This window comes from Pleurodeles waltl, chromosome 7 (genome assembly GCF_031143425.1).
Source record: "Pleurodeles waltl isolate 20211129_DDA chromosome 7, aPleWal1.hap1.20221129, whole genome shotgun sequence".
In the NCBI taxonomy this organism is placed as follows: domain Eukaryota; kingdom Metazoa; phylum Chordata; class Amphibia; order Caudata; family Salamandridae; genus Pleurodeles; species Pleurodeles waltl.
The window spans coordinates 527,749,877-527,766,536 of record NC_090446.1 but is presented as its reverse complement, the minus strand read 5'-3'; the positions used below and the strand labels follow the sequence as shown (position 1 = coordinate 527,766,536).

Below are 16,660 nucleotides of genomic sequence, written 5' to 3'. Positions count from 1 at the left end.
TTACTTTGTATACTTTTAAGTGGTAATTTCTGATCTGAGAGGAGTAGCCTTGCCATGTTTGGTATGGTTGGAATGGTAGTGAAAAATCGTACTTGCTGGTGAAGTTGAGTTTTACATTGCTATTTTAGAAATGCCACTTTTAGAGAAAGTATGCATTTCTTTGCCCTTACTGCTCTCTGTGCCTTACAGCCGGTCTCCTATCCATGTCTGGTCTGTGCTGGTTGACATCTCCCCTTGTATATTCCACCCAGACAGCAATAAACACAGGACACTCAGCTGCATCTGCATACTGGTGGGTCTTCCTGGACAGGAAAGGTGGAGGGGGTCTCACTTACACTTCAAAGGCCAGTGGCCTGCCCTCACACAAAGGACTGATAACCCCCCACACATCTCCTGGAAGACAGTGCTGGGTTGAAATGGGAACCTGTGCACTTCAAAACCACTATTTAAAGTTTCCCAACTTCAAAGACACATTTGGGTACATATACTGGGTCCATGACCCCACCAAATCAGACACTTCTGGACCTACAACTGGACTCTGTCAGAAGGAGTGCTGTGCTGCCCAAAGGACTCATCTGGATTGCTTTGCTGGAAGGACTGCTGTCCTGCTTGTTGCTCTGATGCCTGCTGGCTCCTTACTCTGCAGGAAGGACTGTGCCTTCCCCCGCAAGAGTTCTCCACGAGATTTGACTGAGCTTGCCTCCTGTTCTAAAGTTTCAGGGCCATCAAAGATTTCACCAAAGAGAAGAAAATTCAGTGCATCAGAAAATCAATGCAATGCCTGCAGAATTTGACCCAACGCCTGCCGGATCGAAGCAGTTCCTGTCTTACGACTGAAGAATCTCTGCATTGCCTGCCGGATCGATGCAGCGCCTTTTGCCTCTTCACAATGCATTCTGAATTTTCCACACATCGTCCTTGGGCCTCAAAATATCCCCGCACTGCAGTGAGGAACCAAGTCTGCACTTTAGGAAAACGACGCATCACCTTTTCCTGTGGAAAGAAACTACGCCTCACTTCCACCTCGCAGGAAAAACAGTTGCATCGCTTTACTTTCCGACGCATCTCCTCCTCTGCTGCCCTCTTCATATTTATTTTTAACACATCCCAGGTACTGTATGTTAAAAGGATACAACCCATTTGGTGCAGACTCCCATAAGATTTCCCTATTCGCAGACGATATTTTAGTATTTGTCACTGAGCCCCATACTTCCCTCTCAGCCATAAAAGAAGAATTGTCTCGGTTTGAACAAGTTGTGGGGTTCAAGGTGAACACAGGGATGTCCTATCTCCTAAACCTGACCCTGCCCGAGGGTATGATGACCCAGATAGCCTCCATGACCCCATTTACTTGGGCCAAGAAAGATATTACTTACTTAGGCATTCGGATTGTCCCCCAGGTGGCTGGGTTGTTTAGAGCAAACTACCCCCCTTTGATTAGGTCTCTACGAGACGACTTCAAGAGGTGGTCCCCGTTATGGATATCCTGGCTAGGGCGCATCAATAGTATTAAAATGACGGTGCTCCCACGATTACTATACCTCTTTCAGATCCTCCCCGTTGAGATCCCGCCAGATTTCTTTGCAGAGACTCGAACGCTTTTCACTAAATGTATTTGGCAGGGTACTAGAGCTAGGGTCTCATACATGATACTGACACGCCCCAGAGAGAGGGGAGGGTTGGCGCTCCCAGATCTCCTGCTATATTATAGAGCAGCACAACTGCGCGTACTAGCTGAGTGGTCCCTCCGAGAGTCAGGTAAGATTTGGCTGCATATGGACAGAGCGGTGACAGGCAAGACCTTGTGGGATATTCCATGGAAACCCAAGGGGGCACGACCACCAAACACATACCTTAGCACACCCACCGCCACCACCCTCAGAGTGTGGGACAAAGTTACTAAACTCCATGGGCTTACGTCCTTTCCCTCACCACACACACCTATCCACCTTAACAAAGCATTCCCACCAGGGGAACTACCGGGACCATTTAATCGATGGAGAGAAGGGGGCTGCTTATGCATTGCAGACCTATACCATGGAAACCAACTTAGGATCTTCAATAATTGCTGTAGGGATTTCCAACTCCCACAATCCGAACATTACCAATATACATAGCTAGTGCATTGGGTCACACAGCCACATATAAAGGAAGCAGCTACCAGGGATCTTCTACCAGTAGAGAGATTTGTGCAAATGGGAGGAGCGACAAAAGGCAGTATCTCAACGCTATACTCCATATTAGCTACAGCACAAACAGCACCAACCCCTCGACACATCCCTTTTTGGGAGAAAACCTTGGGTGGCTCGGTGGAGGAGGAGCAATGGCGCTATCTTTACCACGATATACACAAGCACAACCGCTCCATGGCAGCTAGAGAGGCCCACTATAAGTTACTCTATAATTGGTACCTGTATCCTGAGAAACTTAAGAAGCTTTATCCCCAGGTATCAGATAGATGCTGGAGGGGCTGTGGCATGGTTGGAGACTTTAAACACATATGGTGGGACTGCCCATCGATCCGCCCCTATTGGAATGAAATTCTCTCTCATTTGAAAGAGATGCTGGGATATCCCATCCCGACCACGATGGAACATGCTCTCCTGGGCCTTCGAGCCCAAGAATTACAGCATCAAACACACGGGGACCAGGCTATCATGTGGCTGGCTTTGGGGGTGGCGAAGACAACTCTAGCTTCTTTCTGGAAAAAAGCGGACCCACCCCCTATAACTCTGTGGCTCTCACGATTATGGAAAAGCCTTGCCATGGAGCGTCTGGTTGATAATGGGGAGGGTACACGCAGCAGTTTTGATTACATATGGGACTCCCTGGTCAGGTTCCTTTCCAGGGGACTTCCCCTCACGACTTGTAGCCCCAAACTAAGGGCCTTGCACCTCTTCCATATATAGGAACCGGAGTCTGAGACGAGGGAGACTAGGGAGGACCCCACATAGTCCAGAGAGGGGGACACGCAACCACTGACTTCTCTTAGCTACTCTTAATTTGACTAGAGACGGATGGCTTTTTGTATGTTAACTTGTTTAATGTCCATTTTTTATTCTATTTCATGTATGGTACGAGCTGGCTATACTTACGACCTTGCATGATGATAAATGTCCCTCAAGATAGATTTTTCTTGGTGCACAATGTAACACTACTCTAGCGGAGGACAAAAGACAAAGGAAATGGAGCTGTATGGAATAGTCTAAGATGTTTCTTGATTAAGTATGCTTGTACTGTATTATAAAATGTCAATAAAAAGAAGATTACAAAAAAAAAAAAAAGGATACAACCACTGATTCTTAAGGATTGAGAGTCATCAAATCCTTTAAAAAGTGATATTTTGACTTGTGCACATTGGATTTTTGTCATTTTGGTCTTATATTATTCAGGTAAATATGATCACTTTTCCTAAATCGGTATGGAGTACTTTTGTGGTGCTTTCACTGTGTTACTGGACGAGTTATTGCACAACTACTTTACACATTGTCTTTTAAGTTAAGCCTGCCTGCTATATGCCACGCTACTGAAGAGTGAGCACACTATAATTTAGGTTATGTTGTGACTTACCCCAAATAGGATTGTGGTCCCCACGTAGACAGAGTGCATACCTCTGCCAACTAGAAACCCAATTTCTAACAGTATGATATTAAATGAGAAAGTCAGTTGGGGAGTATCATCATCTTAATCAGGTTGATCCTCCAAAGGAGCTTCCCTCTCACGATGCTTGAAAGATAAATGTAATCTTCCCCTTAGACAAACATGCTTCAATACCTGGGGGAAACCTAAAGAATGGAATAAACCTCACTGTGTGTGAAAAACAGCTTTCACTGAGAAAAAAGGAGAACTGTCAAGATTCAAATTTCTTCAGCTGCGTTCATGGTGGTCCTCTCAAAAGTGGACTGATAACGATTGGGGGGGGGGGACTATGAAGATGTGAAGAACGACACTGTTAAACCATGAAACAAAGCTACATTGTAGAATTGTGAGATTAGTAAAGCAGAAGACAAGAATCTTACAGAACCAATTGATTACGGGAAAAAGACTTGATGGAGACAGAGGAGTTATGGCAAGTATCCTTAAATTATTTTATTAGATGGGTAAGCCGGGTGCTATAACGAAGAAACATTTCTTCACTCTCCACATACACTGGACACCGCAAAGAATGGCAAAATTTGCACCAGAGGTACAAACTTATATGAAATCCAAGCTACCAAAGGCAGACAATAAATTTATGTTAATAGAGTGCTCTGATCTAGCTAGTCTTTGGAAAACAAGTATTTAAAATCATAGGTGAAATCTTTGGATATGAAAACAAGGGAAGCCATACTTGAATCTTATTCAGGCTCGATCCAACATTAAATGTATATGTGAATAAGACACAGGAGAGATTTTTGTTCTAGTTGATACTCCTGGCAAGAAGAAGATTTGTAGGAAATGAGTATCCATAGACCCTCCTCTTTCTGCACATTGTTAGTCAAATTTATATAGCCTATGGCACAAAACAAATTGAGAAAACGTAGAAGTACTATAAAATGTTGCAATCTAGTCATAAGAGTCTTATGATTACACTGTAAATTGCTGTGCCTGATGCCCGGTCCCCCAAAACCTTGAATACCGTTAGCAAACAATTTGTCTCTTTGAGGAAGGACATATGTTCAGGAACAATGTAGATAAGAAACTGACAGTAGAATGAGGGCTTGAAAGAAACCTGAGTAAATTTCATTTGTCACAACGCACTGTTCTGACTCAATTGCGTCCTTGGTTGGGAACATACTTGTTTTAACTATCACATACACACGAGTACATTACGTATACTTTACACATACCATACACCAGGAATTATTCACATATACCTTTTGTGTTCATAACATTTTCACTATATTCACCTTCTGAAACCTCTGTCCCGTCCGCGGCTTTTGAGGTAACGGTGCTGACACCAGGTATCAGGATGTTGTGCGTCATGGTCTTTGTAGATGTTTGAGGGACTTGTTAAAAGGGGCCTCTGTCTCTCACACAGCCTCGACCTGGATGCTGGCCACTGCCAACTTTTTTGTGCCATATTTCAGGTCATGTCACCGCTTGTATTGTTCTTCTACCTCTTGGTGCAAGACCCCCCCCCCCCAGCAGTACGTTCGGTATCCTGGTATATTAGAGCTTTTTAGTGCTCCAGGAACCTTCAATACACTCCAGCTGCAAATTCTCCCATATACCTTGGTGGCCATCTCCACCAGAAAGTTTCCATCATCTTCAGTGAATCTCTTCTTACACTTCTGGCCCCTATCGGAGCTACCTCTTGGCTCCCCTGTCAAATTTCGCATGGATGGCAATACCTTAGTAATGGATTGCACACTGTGGCGTCCTCTCTACTTTGCTGAAAATCCACAAGGGTACTGTGATTTGCAACAATTAATTATATTGCAATCACTTTAAAGAATCAGAGAATTCTCTTCACTATTTTGCGACATAAGACTCTGTGCCTATTGACACATCACTATTTATTTAGCGCTTTGTTAAAACTGCAGTTTTAGCAAATTTGCAATTCCTTTTGTGCTTCACACAACTTGTGTTTTTATTAGAAAAATAGCAACTCATGATTTGTTTAACAAATCATTCCACATTTAAAACCTTTTATTATAGTATTGAATCTGTCCATGACTGTTCAGGGGCAGGTGACAGTCCAAATGTAAAATTCTTAATTGCAGAATGCTAGCTAATTCATTCTTCTATATATTTATTTAAGTGTGGAGTTTAAGAAGCGTGACCGATTTTGCAGTTTCTTGCTGAGCTGTAGCACCCATTCAGACTTTCCATTAATTTGCATGCTTAGTGCTCGTACTGTTTCGGAGTAGTGACACCACATTGAGCCTCTGATAGATCGCAGGCAGTGTTCTCAAATCGGTTATTTTCGTTAGCATGTGAAATGCAAAAACGAAAATATGGAAACTCGTATTATAATTTGTTTTCTAGGTCAGTAATTTAAAACGGACTTCTGATAACTTACATTATAATAACTCACATTAAAATACCCAGGAGGCTGGTTACAAAAGAATCACTTGGTTCTTCCATTAAAGATTCAGGTCTTTGTTAGCATACGGCTGGGCTTGTGTTTTTTTCTCATTAAAACGACTCCTCTCCCCACAATGGGAGCGGCTCAGTCAGTGATAAAAAGATAAGAGCGACGACTTGTTCATCAAGCAATGCTTTCATGGCGGACCAGGCTGCACTTTTTCTTAAAGAAAGACCCGCAAAGTGAGGCTCGGGCCACAGAAAATTATATAACAAATGTCTCTGAGGCACTAGAGTTTTCTAGGGGCACATATATTTCACAGCATGGTTAAATCTAGAGAGTGTGTGATCGCCCACAAACACAAGAGTTTGTGACCATTCACACTCACTCATCTATCGCACCTTTTCTCTCAGAAAGTCGTTGTAGATTTACTGCTGGCAAGCACAATGTACGTGGATGTTGTGTGGACATTGTGGTCTGCATGGAGGTTTATGATTTTCAATATTTCGTATTCAGCCTTTTCTCACTCCCATCAGGTGCAGTCACAAATTCCCCCACTGCAATGCCAGGCCTTCCCATCAAGGTCACTCCAGCTCGGACATGAGCTCATTCGCACAGAAACAGGAAGTGAAACAGGGAGGACCATTATCACTTTGCACCTCTTCCTTCTCACACTTCTTGGCCATGAGCCCAGCCCTTTCTAGGAGACAGGCACTTAATTGCCCTAAATCAAAATTGATGATTCCTCCTAGCTGCTCCACATATGAGTAGGGAGTAACCATAGGCAAAATCCCCCAAAACACCCAAAACACCCTATTTTTCCTGTCTTCCAGTAGAGATATACACTCTGGCTGTTAACTAGCCTAGTACTAAGGGACAAGGACTCTGATGTTTACCTTTTTATCTTTTTTTTCCTATTGGGCAAGCTCATGGGCGTTTTTACAAATCCGTCATATCTTAACTAAAGTTCATTCCCTGACTTATATTCAACTGGCTCTCCATAAGGCACGTGTGTCATTAGGTCCCTTCACCCCAATTCCTGAAAAAAGAATCCTGTTGCTCTAGGGACCAATATACTGCACATTCTAATTGATATGATTCATTGTAATTAATTTCATGTATTTAGCCTACCATCGGGATGGGACTTGTGTAGTCTTGGGTCCCCCAATGATGCCAAACATATGTGCAGGTCAGATCATGAACTGTCTTCACATTCCACAACATGTATGCTCCTAAGAAGGGAGATTACTGATCCACCATCATCACAAGTTAGTCCCACGAATTATGTTAAAAACTTGTAGAGTTAGAATTCAACCACACTCATTCCTCCTGTCCACTAGAGGTTCGGTTGTTCTCCAGTTCCAGTAATCACTTTCAGGCAGGGATGCTGCCTTTCAGGCTTAAGCCTGCCGACAGAGTGTACAACAAGGGCCAATTGTACCAAAGGATTTTACCCATTCTGTGTCTATGGGAAAAAGCTTTCGTACATATGGCCCCAAGTGTCTGGACCCTTTGCTTGATGCACACTCTACATGGATGGGATTATTATTTTCTCCTCTTGGTAGGATTAGTTAGTCCACATTAGGACATGCAGGTAGCATACTGTCTTATCCAGGCTGTCCATCTTCTGTCCCATTAGAAACTGGATTCCAAGGTCTACAGAGTCATGCCATCGCTCAATCTCTTCAGGGACGGCTGGTGAATACAAATGTGTTGGTAGGGCTCGATATGAATCCTCTAGCACCTGTAGCATTGATGCCAGAAAGAATGGCAGAGAAGTACAGCTGGGTTCTTTGGGTTCTCAGGAATATTACTCTCTGAAGGAGTTAGATGGGTCTTCTAAGTGCCACGATTTGATGCTTACCTTCCAAGACACTCAGATCTTCCTCTTCCTATGTGTGTGAGAGGGGGGGTGTGGGGGAGGGCGACTGAGCTTATCAGACAGACAACATTGTAGCCATGACCTAGGAGATCAGGAATGGGGTGCTCACTCTCCAGCTGGGCAGCAGTCGAAGTACACTTATTTTCCTATATTGAAGGACCCCGCACTGCAATTTGCTGCCAGATCATTCCTTTCTCTTACATGTACTTCCATGGACACTTTTGTTCACTTTACCGCTCCAAGATTGCTGCTCACCATCTTGGAATAACAAACTTCTTTAAACAGAAAAAGGCTGCAGTGTGATGGTGTATATGTGTGCGTGTGTAGTGTATGAGATCACGCTGCAGGTTTATTTTTATGATTGGGATGCAGTTTCGCATTAGCAAACAGCCATTTCTCCCCTTGTTTTGCCAGGGCAAACAGCATCGTCAAAAAGCTTTGGCAAAGCCAGAAGTTTGGGTACTGCAATTGAAAGGCAAGACACGTTGGCTTTGTTGTCCATCAGGTGGTGAATTTGAGATGATGCACAAGATATGAACACGCATAATTGTGCACATTTTCTACGTCTGACTAAATATTTATACTTTGAATGTTACTCTGTGCACGCTTGTATTGGTGGCTTATTGTTTGTGTACTAGCAATCCAAAGTGGAAAAGTTTAGTCATGAGCCCCTCCTTCAGCCACGTTTAATGCTGTCTATTGGCCAGACAGTTGTGACGTTGGATATGGGGTGCAACCGTACCCAAGTGGAAAGGGCTGTCGGGCACTGGGCTCACGCCAACATGCAGGGAAGTCCCATTTGCTACTGGGAAACCCCCAGCATACCAAGAGTCGAAGATGCACTTACATCACCACTTGCCAGGAAAGCGCAGCATGTCTGAGGACAGCTCAGTCCAGGTATTTAGCGTCTGGCTGCTCCCAACTGCTGTGAGTTTACGAATGAGATCCTTCTTGACGGGGGAGCTGAGACAACTCTGCTAAAGCGCTCTGGCAGAATCTTTGCTTGGCTGCTCCACTTGCGCGCCAAAATCACTCCATCTGGTTATCGCATCCAGATTGGCAGCTCGAGCAAAAATAAAGGAAACACGAATTGCATCTGTTTATGGTACGTGTTACCAGAGTCGAGCTTGGCAGTGCCCTGTCACCGCATCTCGCATGAGCTAGGCATGTGTAGGAGGAATGCAGGACTGCTGGGCGTTTACCTGCCCTGCTGGGGCTGAGTCAACACATTTTTCTACCTGCCTCCCCACGGGATGGAACTCGCGGTCTCGGCATCTGTCATATGTTTTATATAGCTAGGGAGCGATGTCTTCTCACGCCCAAAGCTTTCGACACCACGTCAGACCTGCAAGCTTTGTTTCTCCCTTTTTGGAAAATCCAGCCTCTCTCTTGCTTTTCTCCCCAAGTCAAATGTTTTTTTTGTTTTTTTTACTGTGAGAGCTTAAACACCCACCAAATGTATTGTATTGTAGTGGCGTGTATGTAGAGCTCCACCCCTCACGAGGCACTGATGTAATAAAACACTCTAAATAGTACAATACAAAGTAAGTATGTTTCATGACAAAATATGAAAACCCGACAATTTCCGCAGATCTTGTTCAGAATCAGCTATTTGCCAATTCAATTATAGCGCCTGATAGCCTTAGCTATTAAGGCGTTCTACAGTAAAACAAACTGAGGGCGGAAGCACGGTACAAAGAGCACCATAACAGCATGCGGTGGCATGGATTGATATGTGTAGAATACTGTAAAAAGCCACGGTTTAACTTTGAGAATGAACTATAGTGAAGGTATCACAATAAAGTTACACATAGCACAGCATAACAGTATGAAGCACAACGTAAGAAATGATATTACCATAGCATATACTACTGTGGTTACGGATACCCCAGCATAACCTAACTAGAATAATGTAGCTCGGCGAGTTACAAAGTTACAGCACAGCATGGCAAAATCGCAGCATAAAACAATAGGAAGTGACACGGGTTAGCGTAACGAACCTTAGGGGAATGCTGCAGAAGCGCTATATTAATGTATTACCCATGGAGTTCAATTCACCAAAATGCCAGGGGTAGAGGAAGTGACATTACACGCCATTTCATATTTACGTTCACTCACATACACATATGATTACATAAACACACACTCACTCATATACACACCAGTGCTTTATTTGTAAAATAAGTGCCGGTTCACAAAGCACTGCTCAGACACCAATGCCTGGCGCTATAAAATGTCATAGCACAAATAGTAAAGTGTGCACTCCTGAATCAGACTCAGGCCTCCTTAATTCTTTACCAGGCTCCCTTATCTTACTCATACAGGTTTTTGCTCTCTCCGTTAGTGACATAATTTCTATATTTCTTTTCCTCTGTCATTTCGTTTTGTTTATTTGCCCTCTGTTGGGCCTGAGAAATGTCTGTGTTGGAGGAGAAGAAGGAGGTGAACCCCCCGCCCTCCAACTCACACCCAAATGTGCTGGTGTCCCCACCGGGAACCACTGGCTCAAATTAAGAACTGAGACACTGTCTTTTACATAAGCAGCACACTCTCACCCGCAGGCATTCACAAAACATACACTTAAAGTATAAAACTGATTGCAAACAAGAAAGTTCCCGGCACTAATTTTGCCACCCATAAGGCCAGGGGTCGCAGAGGCAGTGCCAGGGGTTGCAAGGGGAAAGTGAAATGAGGTCCATGGCATTACCCTGTACAGAGAGGCGGCCTGCTGCAGCGGCAGGAGGCTGTGGCCGGCGTGCTCCGGGGTGCCGGCGGCGTGCCCGGGCACCAGGGCTTCGTCCTCGGCGCAGAAGAGGAGCTGCCTGCCAGCCGCGTCGGCCGCCTCCTTCTCGCGGTGCGTGTCGGCCAGGCGGCCCAGCGTGCGGACCGGCGTGTACTTCCTTCCGGGGTGCTCGCGCTTGCACATGGGGCACGTGTAGACCTCCACGCTGGCCCAGTAGCGGTCGATGCACTCGCGGCAGAAGTCGTGCGAGCACTCCAGTACCACGGGCTCCCGGAACAGCTCGTGGCAGATGGGGCAGCTGAGCTCTAGGGCGATGTGCTCGGCGGGCACCAGGCCGGACATGGCGAGGGGATCTCGGGGACGTGCGAAACTCGCTTCCCAGCGCTCCTCGACACACTGAGCGCGGGCAGGACGGGCTCGGAGCAGCACCCAGGCGCCGACGTTTCCTCGTTCCACGAGAGCCTACACCTTGCACCACGTGACAGGGTTCATTCATAATCTGACTCACGCATACCTGCGCTATGAGCACCTGGGGCACCTCACGCCCCCAGGAAAGGCTCCATTTGTGCTGGTGGAGGGGGACAGGCACTCGTTCATCGGGGCCGGGATTCATCACCCTGATTTGACTCAGAAAAAGGAAGAAGACAACGATGGAGCAAAGACGACAAAGGGAAGCAGCGGGATAAAAAACTTGTAAGAGTGAGATAATGAGACCGTCAGTCTGAGAAAGACGTGCAAGGGAGAATCACATTCGACACAGTCACCCATAACAACAAAGAACTGTATCCACACAAACAGTTGTTTGTATGCATGGTCCATACGTGGCAATAGACCCGGTTCATGCGCGAGACTTTTCATTTTTGAAGCCAAATATGAATTCATTTCAGCTGTTTCCCTCCTAAAATTGCCATAGCTTTAATAGAAAGATGTGGGGAAGATACATTTCCCCGAAATATCTTTCAAAATCTCCCACTTTCCTGCCCTGAAATGGCACGTATGATAGCTTACACTCCTCTCAGTTCCATTCGAAAGACCCGGCATTACCCCTTATATAATAACCTAAAGACAGGAGCTCACATCAGTATTTTTTCTGGTCGTTTTCACTCGTTATTAGCGGCAATAGAGGACAACTATGGTCACACCAGAAGCAGAAAAGTGTGTATGGGTTGGAGTAAAGTGGTGTGGGGTGAATTGGATTGGGCTAGGGTGGATTGGACTGAGGTGGATTGGATTAGAGTGGTGTGACTTGGAGTCTATAGAGGATGGAATGCATTGGAGTGGAGTAGATTGTATTTAGCTGGATTAGGGTGAATTGGATATGCATAGGGTGGACTGAAGTACTGTTGATTGGACTGGGGTGAGGTGGATTGGAGTGGGGCAGATTGGACTGGGGTGGGTTGTTTTTCTGATTGATGTGGGCTAGATAGGAGTGGGGCAGATTGTTTTGGATTGGAGTGGGGCTGATTGGAGAGGGGTTGATTGTTTTGGATTGGAGTGGGGCAAATTGTTTTGGACTTGAGTGGGGCAGACTGTTTTGGATTGGAATGAGGCAGATTGTTTTGGATTTGAGCGGGGCAGATTGGCGCAGTGCAAAGTGGAGTGGGGTAAAGTGTTTTGGATTACTCCGGGTGGGTTGTGTTTAATTAGATTGGAGTGTGGGGTATTGGGGACAGAGTAGGGTGGATTGAGATGAGGTGGACTAGATTGGATGAGTTGGATTGGAGTCTGGTAGATTGTATTCAGGTGGATTGGTGTGGGGTGGATTGGAGTGGGGTTGATCGTTTTGGATTGGAGTGAGGTGGATTGGAGTGGGGCGGATTGGATTGGGCTGAATATTTTGGATTGGAGTGTAGATTAAAATCAGGCAGATTAGAGTGGGCGGATTGGAGTGGGGCAGATTGTTTTGGATTGGAGTGTGGTGAATTTGAGTGGGGAAGATTAGAGTGAGGTGGGTTTCAAGGATTGGAGTGTGGTGGATTGAAATGGATTGGACTTGGGGTGAGTGGTTTGGATTGAGTGGGGTTAGGCGAGGTGGACTGGCATGGATTGGAGTGGGGAGGATTGGGTGTACTGCTCGATTATGAATTAAATCATCATTTCAAACATTACACGTAAGAAAGAAACAATGTCCTTTGCACTTTATTAACATCTCATCTTTTAAGAACAGCTCCCATGAGCAAAAACAAAAACGAACTTGAGTGCAAAGTGAGAAAAGAAGATTTAGCAAAATAAAAGAAAGTTAACTATGATGAATATTTGCAATTTTGTTTGTCCTGCTGTGCACATTTTTGCCTGTCATATGCCTTCTGTTTGCATGGCACTAAATGTAAAAAAAAAAAAAAATAGTACCTCAAACACATAGGGGGCAGCAGAGGGGCACAGATTAAGTTGAATCAATCAGTACTTTGTCCTTGCTCCACAGAGAGGAACGGAAATGATGCTAGGCCAGCAGTTATGAATCACAAGGCTGTAAAGAAGAGCACCAGTTAAGCCAACAAATGGTAAACAATGGGCAGGTTCCAAGCCCTTTTTTGTTAACAACAGGCTCGCAAGTGAAAAATATGTGCTAGCCCATGCTCTCGCAAGCTCAACTCTAAAAATTGATTTTTAGCAAGTTAGTGTTTCTGTGATCACATGTTGCCTTTTTATGTTGCTCTTGTGGCTTCTTTTTTAGGCTTTTTAAATCTGTACTCCATCCTCTATCTCCCCTATTTAATTATTTTCCACTCTCTTTCCATTGACAGTCTAACCTCCGTTTCCAGGACCAAACTGTCTCTATCGGGCACTGTGTGTATACCTGATACTCTGGGAAGATGGGAGCCTTTTTTTCTACTGGTTTGAGGCTGAATTTGTTATGGGAGGCTGGGTCAGCCACGTTTCCTTTCTGTAGCGCTTTGGTGGTGCAAATGCAAAACAAATGGCTTTATAGTTTGCCCTGTCAGATCACGCTTGTTTCAAAACCAGTTGGTTAATGTAAGTCTCCTGCAGGGTTATCACAAGCAGCTCTGACTTGCAAAGGTTCACGGAGAAGGAGGCTGATGTGTCTGCTGCTTGGCTCAGAGACGAGCCACCAACATATCTGAAATTTAAATCGAGATGTAGAGTCCAGTACATATATATGATAAAGACACTTCAAAATCCAAAACAGTATATTTTGTTTTTCATGTGACCATTGCAGCACCTTCCAGTTTAGTATATTAAATTATACCATTGCATTGAGCTCAGTAAGAATTGGATTATGTATTTTGGGGTGGGTGATGACCCACCTCAAGGAATAGTCACAACCTTTTCCAGAGTGAACCCTCAAAATCACCAAATTAATTTGAAGCTAACCCTTTGGTTGTGATGGCACCGAGTAGACAGGCCCAATTTAGGGCAATGTGTAAAGTATTTATGCAGTACCAAACAGTAATAATGTCAAGATGCAAAACAATAAAAAAAACTCAAATCAATTTAGAAAGTAGAGTAAAATGTACTGTTAAACAAAATGACACCAAAATAATAAGGGAATCAAAGATATACATTTTTAAAGTTTTAGGTAGAAATAAGGGCAAAATCACAAATCACCAGTGATAGTCAATGCTTACAGTAGACTGGGACCAAGGTGCAACTTGAGCCTGACTGCGATGAAGTGCGGGTTGGCTACACCAACTAGGTTCATCCCAGTCAAAGATTTTACATTCTGACTTAGGCTTTTAAGTCCCAGTTCACTACATTAGTAAATTTCTAAACCCTAGGACCGCAGGGAACAGTGGAGGCACTTAAAGACCCACATGGTGTTGAGCAATGGTCAACTGAGTTCTTTCATGAAAAGACTTCTTGCAGCATAGTGTCTCTCTGTTGTCACACTGGAGGTCTGCCTACTGACCCTTGGAGCCTACTTCTTTGAAGTAGTTATAAGTGGGAGTAGATCCAGTCTTTAAGGGTGCGTCTCAGGTCACAGACAGCAGGCCCAGTCATCTTCTGATCTTCTGCAGGTCCAAAAAGTGTTCTGAAATGGGTGCCCTTATGTGCCACATTTATGAATGGCACTAGCTAATAAGTGGGAAGTACTCACGGGCATGCCCTAATCCAGTGGTTCCCAACCTTTTGACTTTTGTGGACCCCCACTTTATCATAACTTGAACCCGGGGACCCCCACAGAATCATTATTGGAATCTGGGAACCCCCCTACTGAGTCATTAGTGGAGCTAGGGACCTAATCTGTTAATATTATTTCATTTTCAAAGCAGTCGCGGACCCCGTGAGGGAGCTTCGCGGACCCCCAGGGGTCCCCGGCCCACAGGTTGGGAACCACTGCCCTAATCAATGGGGTAAAAAGTTGCCAAGAGTGACAATGTCCATTTTTGCAGCAGTTCCTCTTTGCCTTACTGCAAACAGGCCCAGAAATGCAACGTGTCAGGGCATGATCAAGACAGTGAAAGTCTTTGGCCACACTAAACCTGCACTCTGAGGACTGAGTGTTTATGTAAGGAGCGTACTATAGCACTCATAGTGTTCTCCCATGTCTAATAATAAAATCTAGTTTGAGGCAGGCATTGCATGCTCAAGAAACCCTAGACAGAATTTAGGTAGGACAAGTGCAGGGTCTTTCAGTAATCAGACAGGAGATCCACAATAATTTTCTTGGCATCTTGTTCTCTTCATTTCAAGTGTGCCTTATGGCTCAACAGATGTTTTAAGCAGGATTTGGCACAGTAGTGTCAAAAAGGATTACCACAACCTCCCCCCACTCTGAATATTCTGTGGAGTTCTGAGTAGCCAGCTGCTCTGCCCATTCAGATCAGCATACTGTTTGCTCCTGGGAAGCATGTTACACCTTTTCACACCTATTCAAGGACTGAGATCTGCCAGAGGCTTGAAACCTACTGGCGGTTGCCAGTAGATAGTTATAGTTAGGACCTAGTTTCCATAGGAAAAGTGTTTTTTGAATTGGCTATATCTTTGGCACCATTTAACAAATCTTAATGAAATTTTCCCAAAAAGTGTCCTCTAGGGTCTTATTGTACATGGAACGATTCGGGGGATACGTCAATCGCGTGTGCAGGAGGGGGGGGGGGGGAGGGTGTAAAAAAAAGTATGTTTCCCACATTAATTCCCTTAATTCCCATAGAAATTGTGGACACAAATGTAGCCCAAACTGCTGAATCAAATGATTCATATTTTGACAGGAAGGTAGCTCTTGGTCCACAAAGCATGCTTTTTGGTATTTGGTGTAAATCCGTTAAGTAGTTTTGGAGATTTTATAGGAAGTCCAAATTTGTATATCTAGGTGGAACCTAAGCACATATTTCATGGTGTGATCCGATTGTCTGTCAGCATTTCAACCAGGAAATACTGGCAGCCATCTTGAGACCAGAATACATGATAACACCCCATTGAAATGCATTGTAGTGAATGGCAGGTTTTGAAGGTGACAAAAAAGGAGAACATATAAAGAGTGATAACAGATTTTAGTTACAGTATAAAACATTTGTTGATGGTACCATACTAAGTGTAGGAATTGTGGTGTGTCCTAGGGTGATTTTACCCCGTGAAAAAGACTTCAGCTGGGATTTCATAATTACGTGTGAAAGAAGACTTTTCTCATGATTTTCACATAGAGGTTATGGATGGTACCCTAGAAGCTAAAATGAGAGCATATTTTCTATAAATTCACACTATCTTTTTCAGTCATATAACAATGAAATCTGACATTCTCAGTAAAACAGGTACTTCCTACAGAAGCAGCCAGTCAGTTGATTCCCTAGGGTTCTACTGCAGCCTCCCAGAGCATTCTAAAGAACAAGTAGAGCACTAACAGTCAGACTTATGACAAACGTGTGGTACACCTGAAGCAATCTTGATTGAATCAAACTGGTAAAACTTATAACATTTAATTTAGAAAGGAACACAATGGGGCGGTTCATCTTGTTATAGAAATTATGGTTAGTGATGAAGAAAGAAAAATTAGGACATGTTTTAAGTGAGTTCTCAAATATCTTCCTCTTCTAATTGATTAAAACATTCGTTAGTCTGAAACATG

General features: G+C 44.3%; 1 protein-coding gene across 1 annotated transcript in view; it reads right to left on the bottom strand.

Moving 5' to 3' along the window:
- LOC138304290 (zinc-binding protein A33-like) overlaps positions 1 to 11,131 on the bottom strand; it is a 28,230-nt gene extending 17,099 nt beyond the window's left edge. Inside the window, exon 1 of the mRNA XM_069244233.1 lies at positions 10,600 to 11,131. Coding sequence (XP_069100334.1) covers positions 10,600 to 10,977 — 378 coding nt within the window. The 5' untranslated portion in view covers positions 10,978 to 11,131. The remainder of the gene's footprint in view (positions 1 to 10,599) is intronic.
- Positions 11,132 to 16,660: the final 5,529 nt, after the last annotated feature.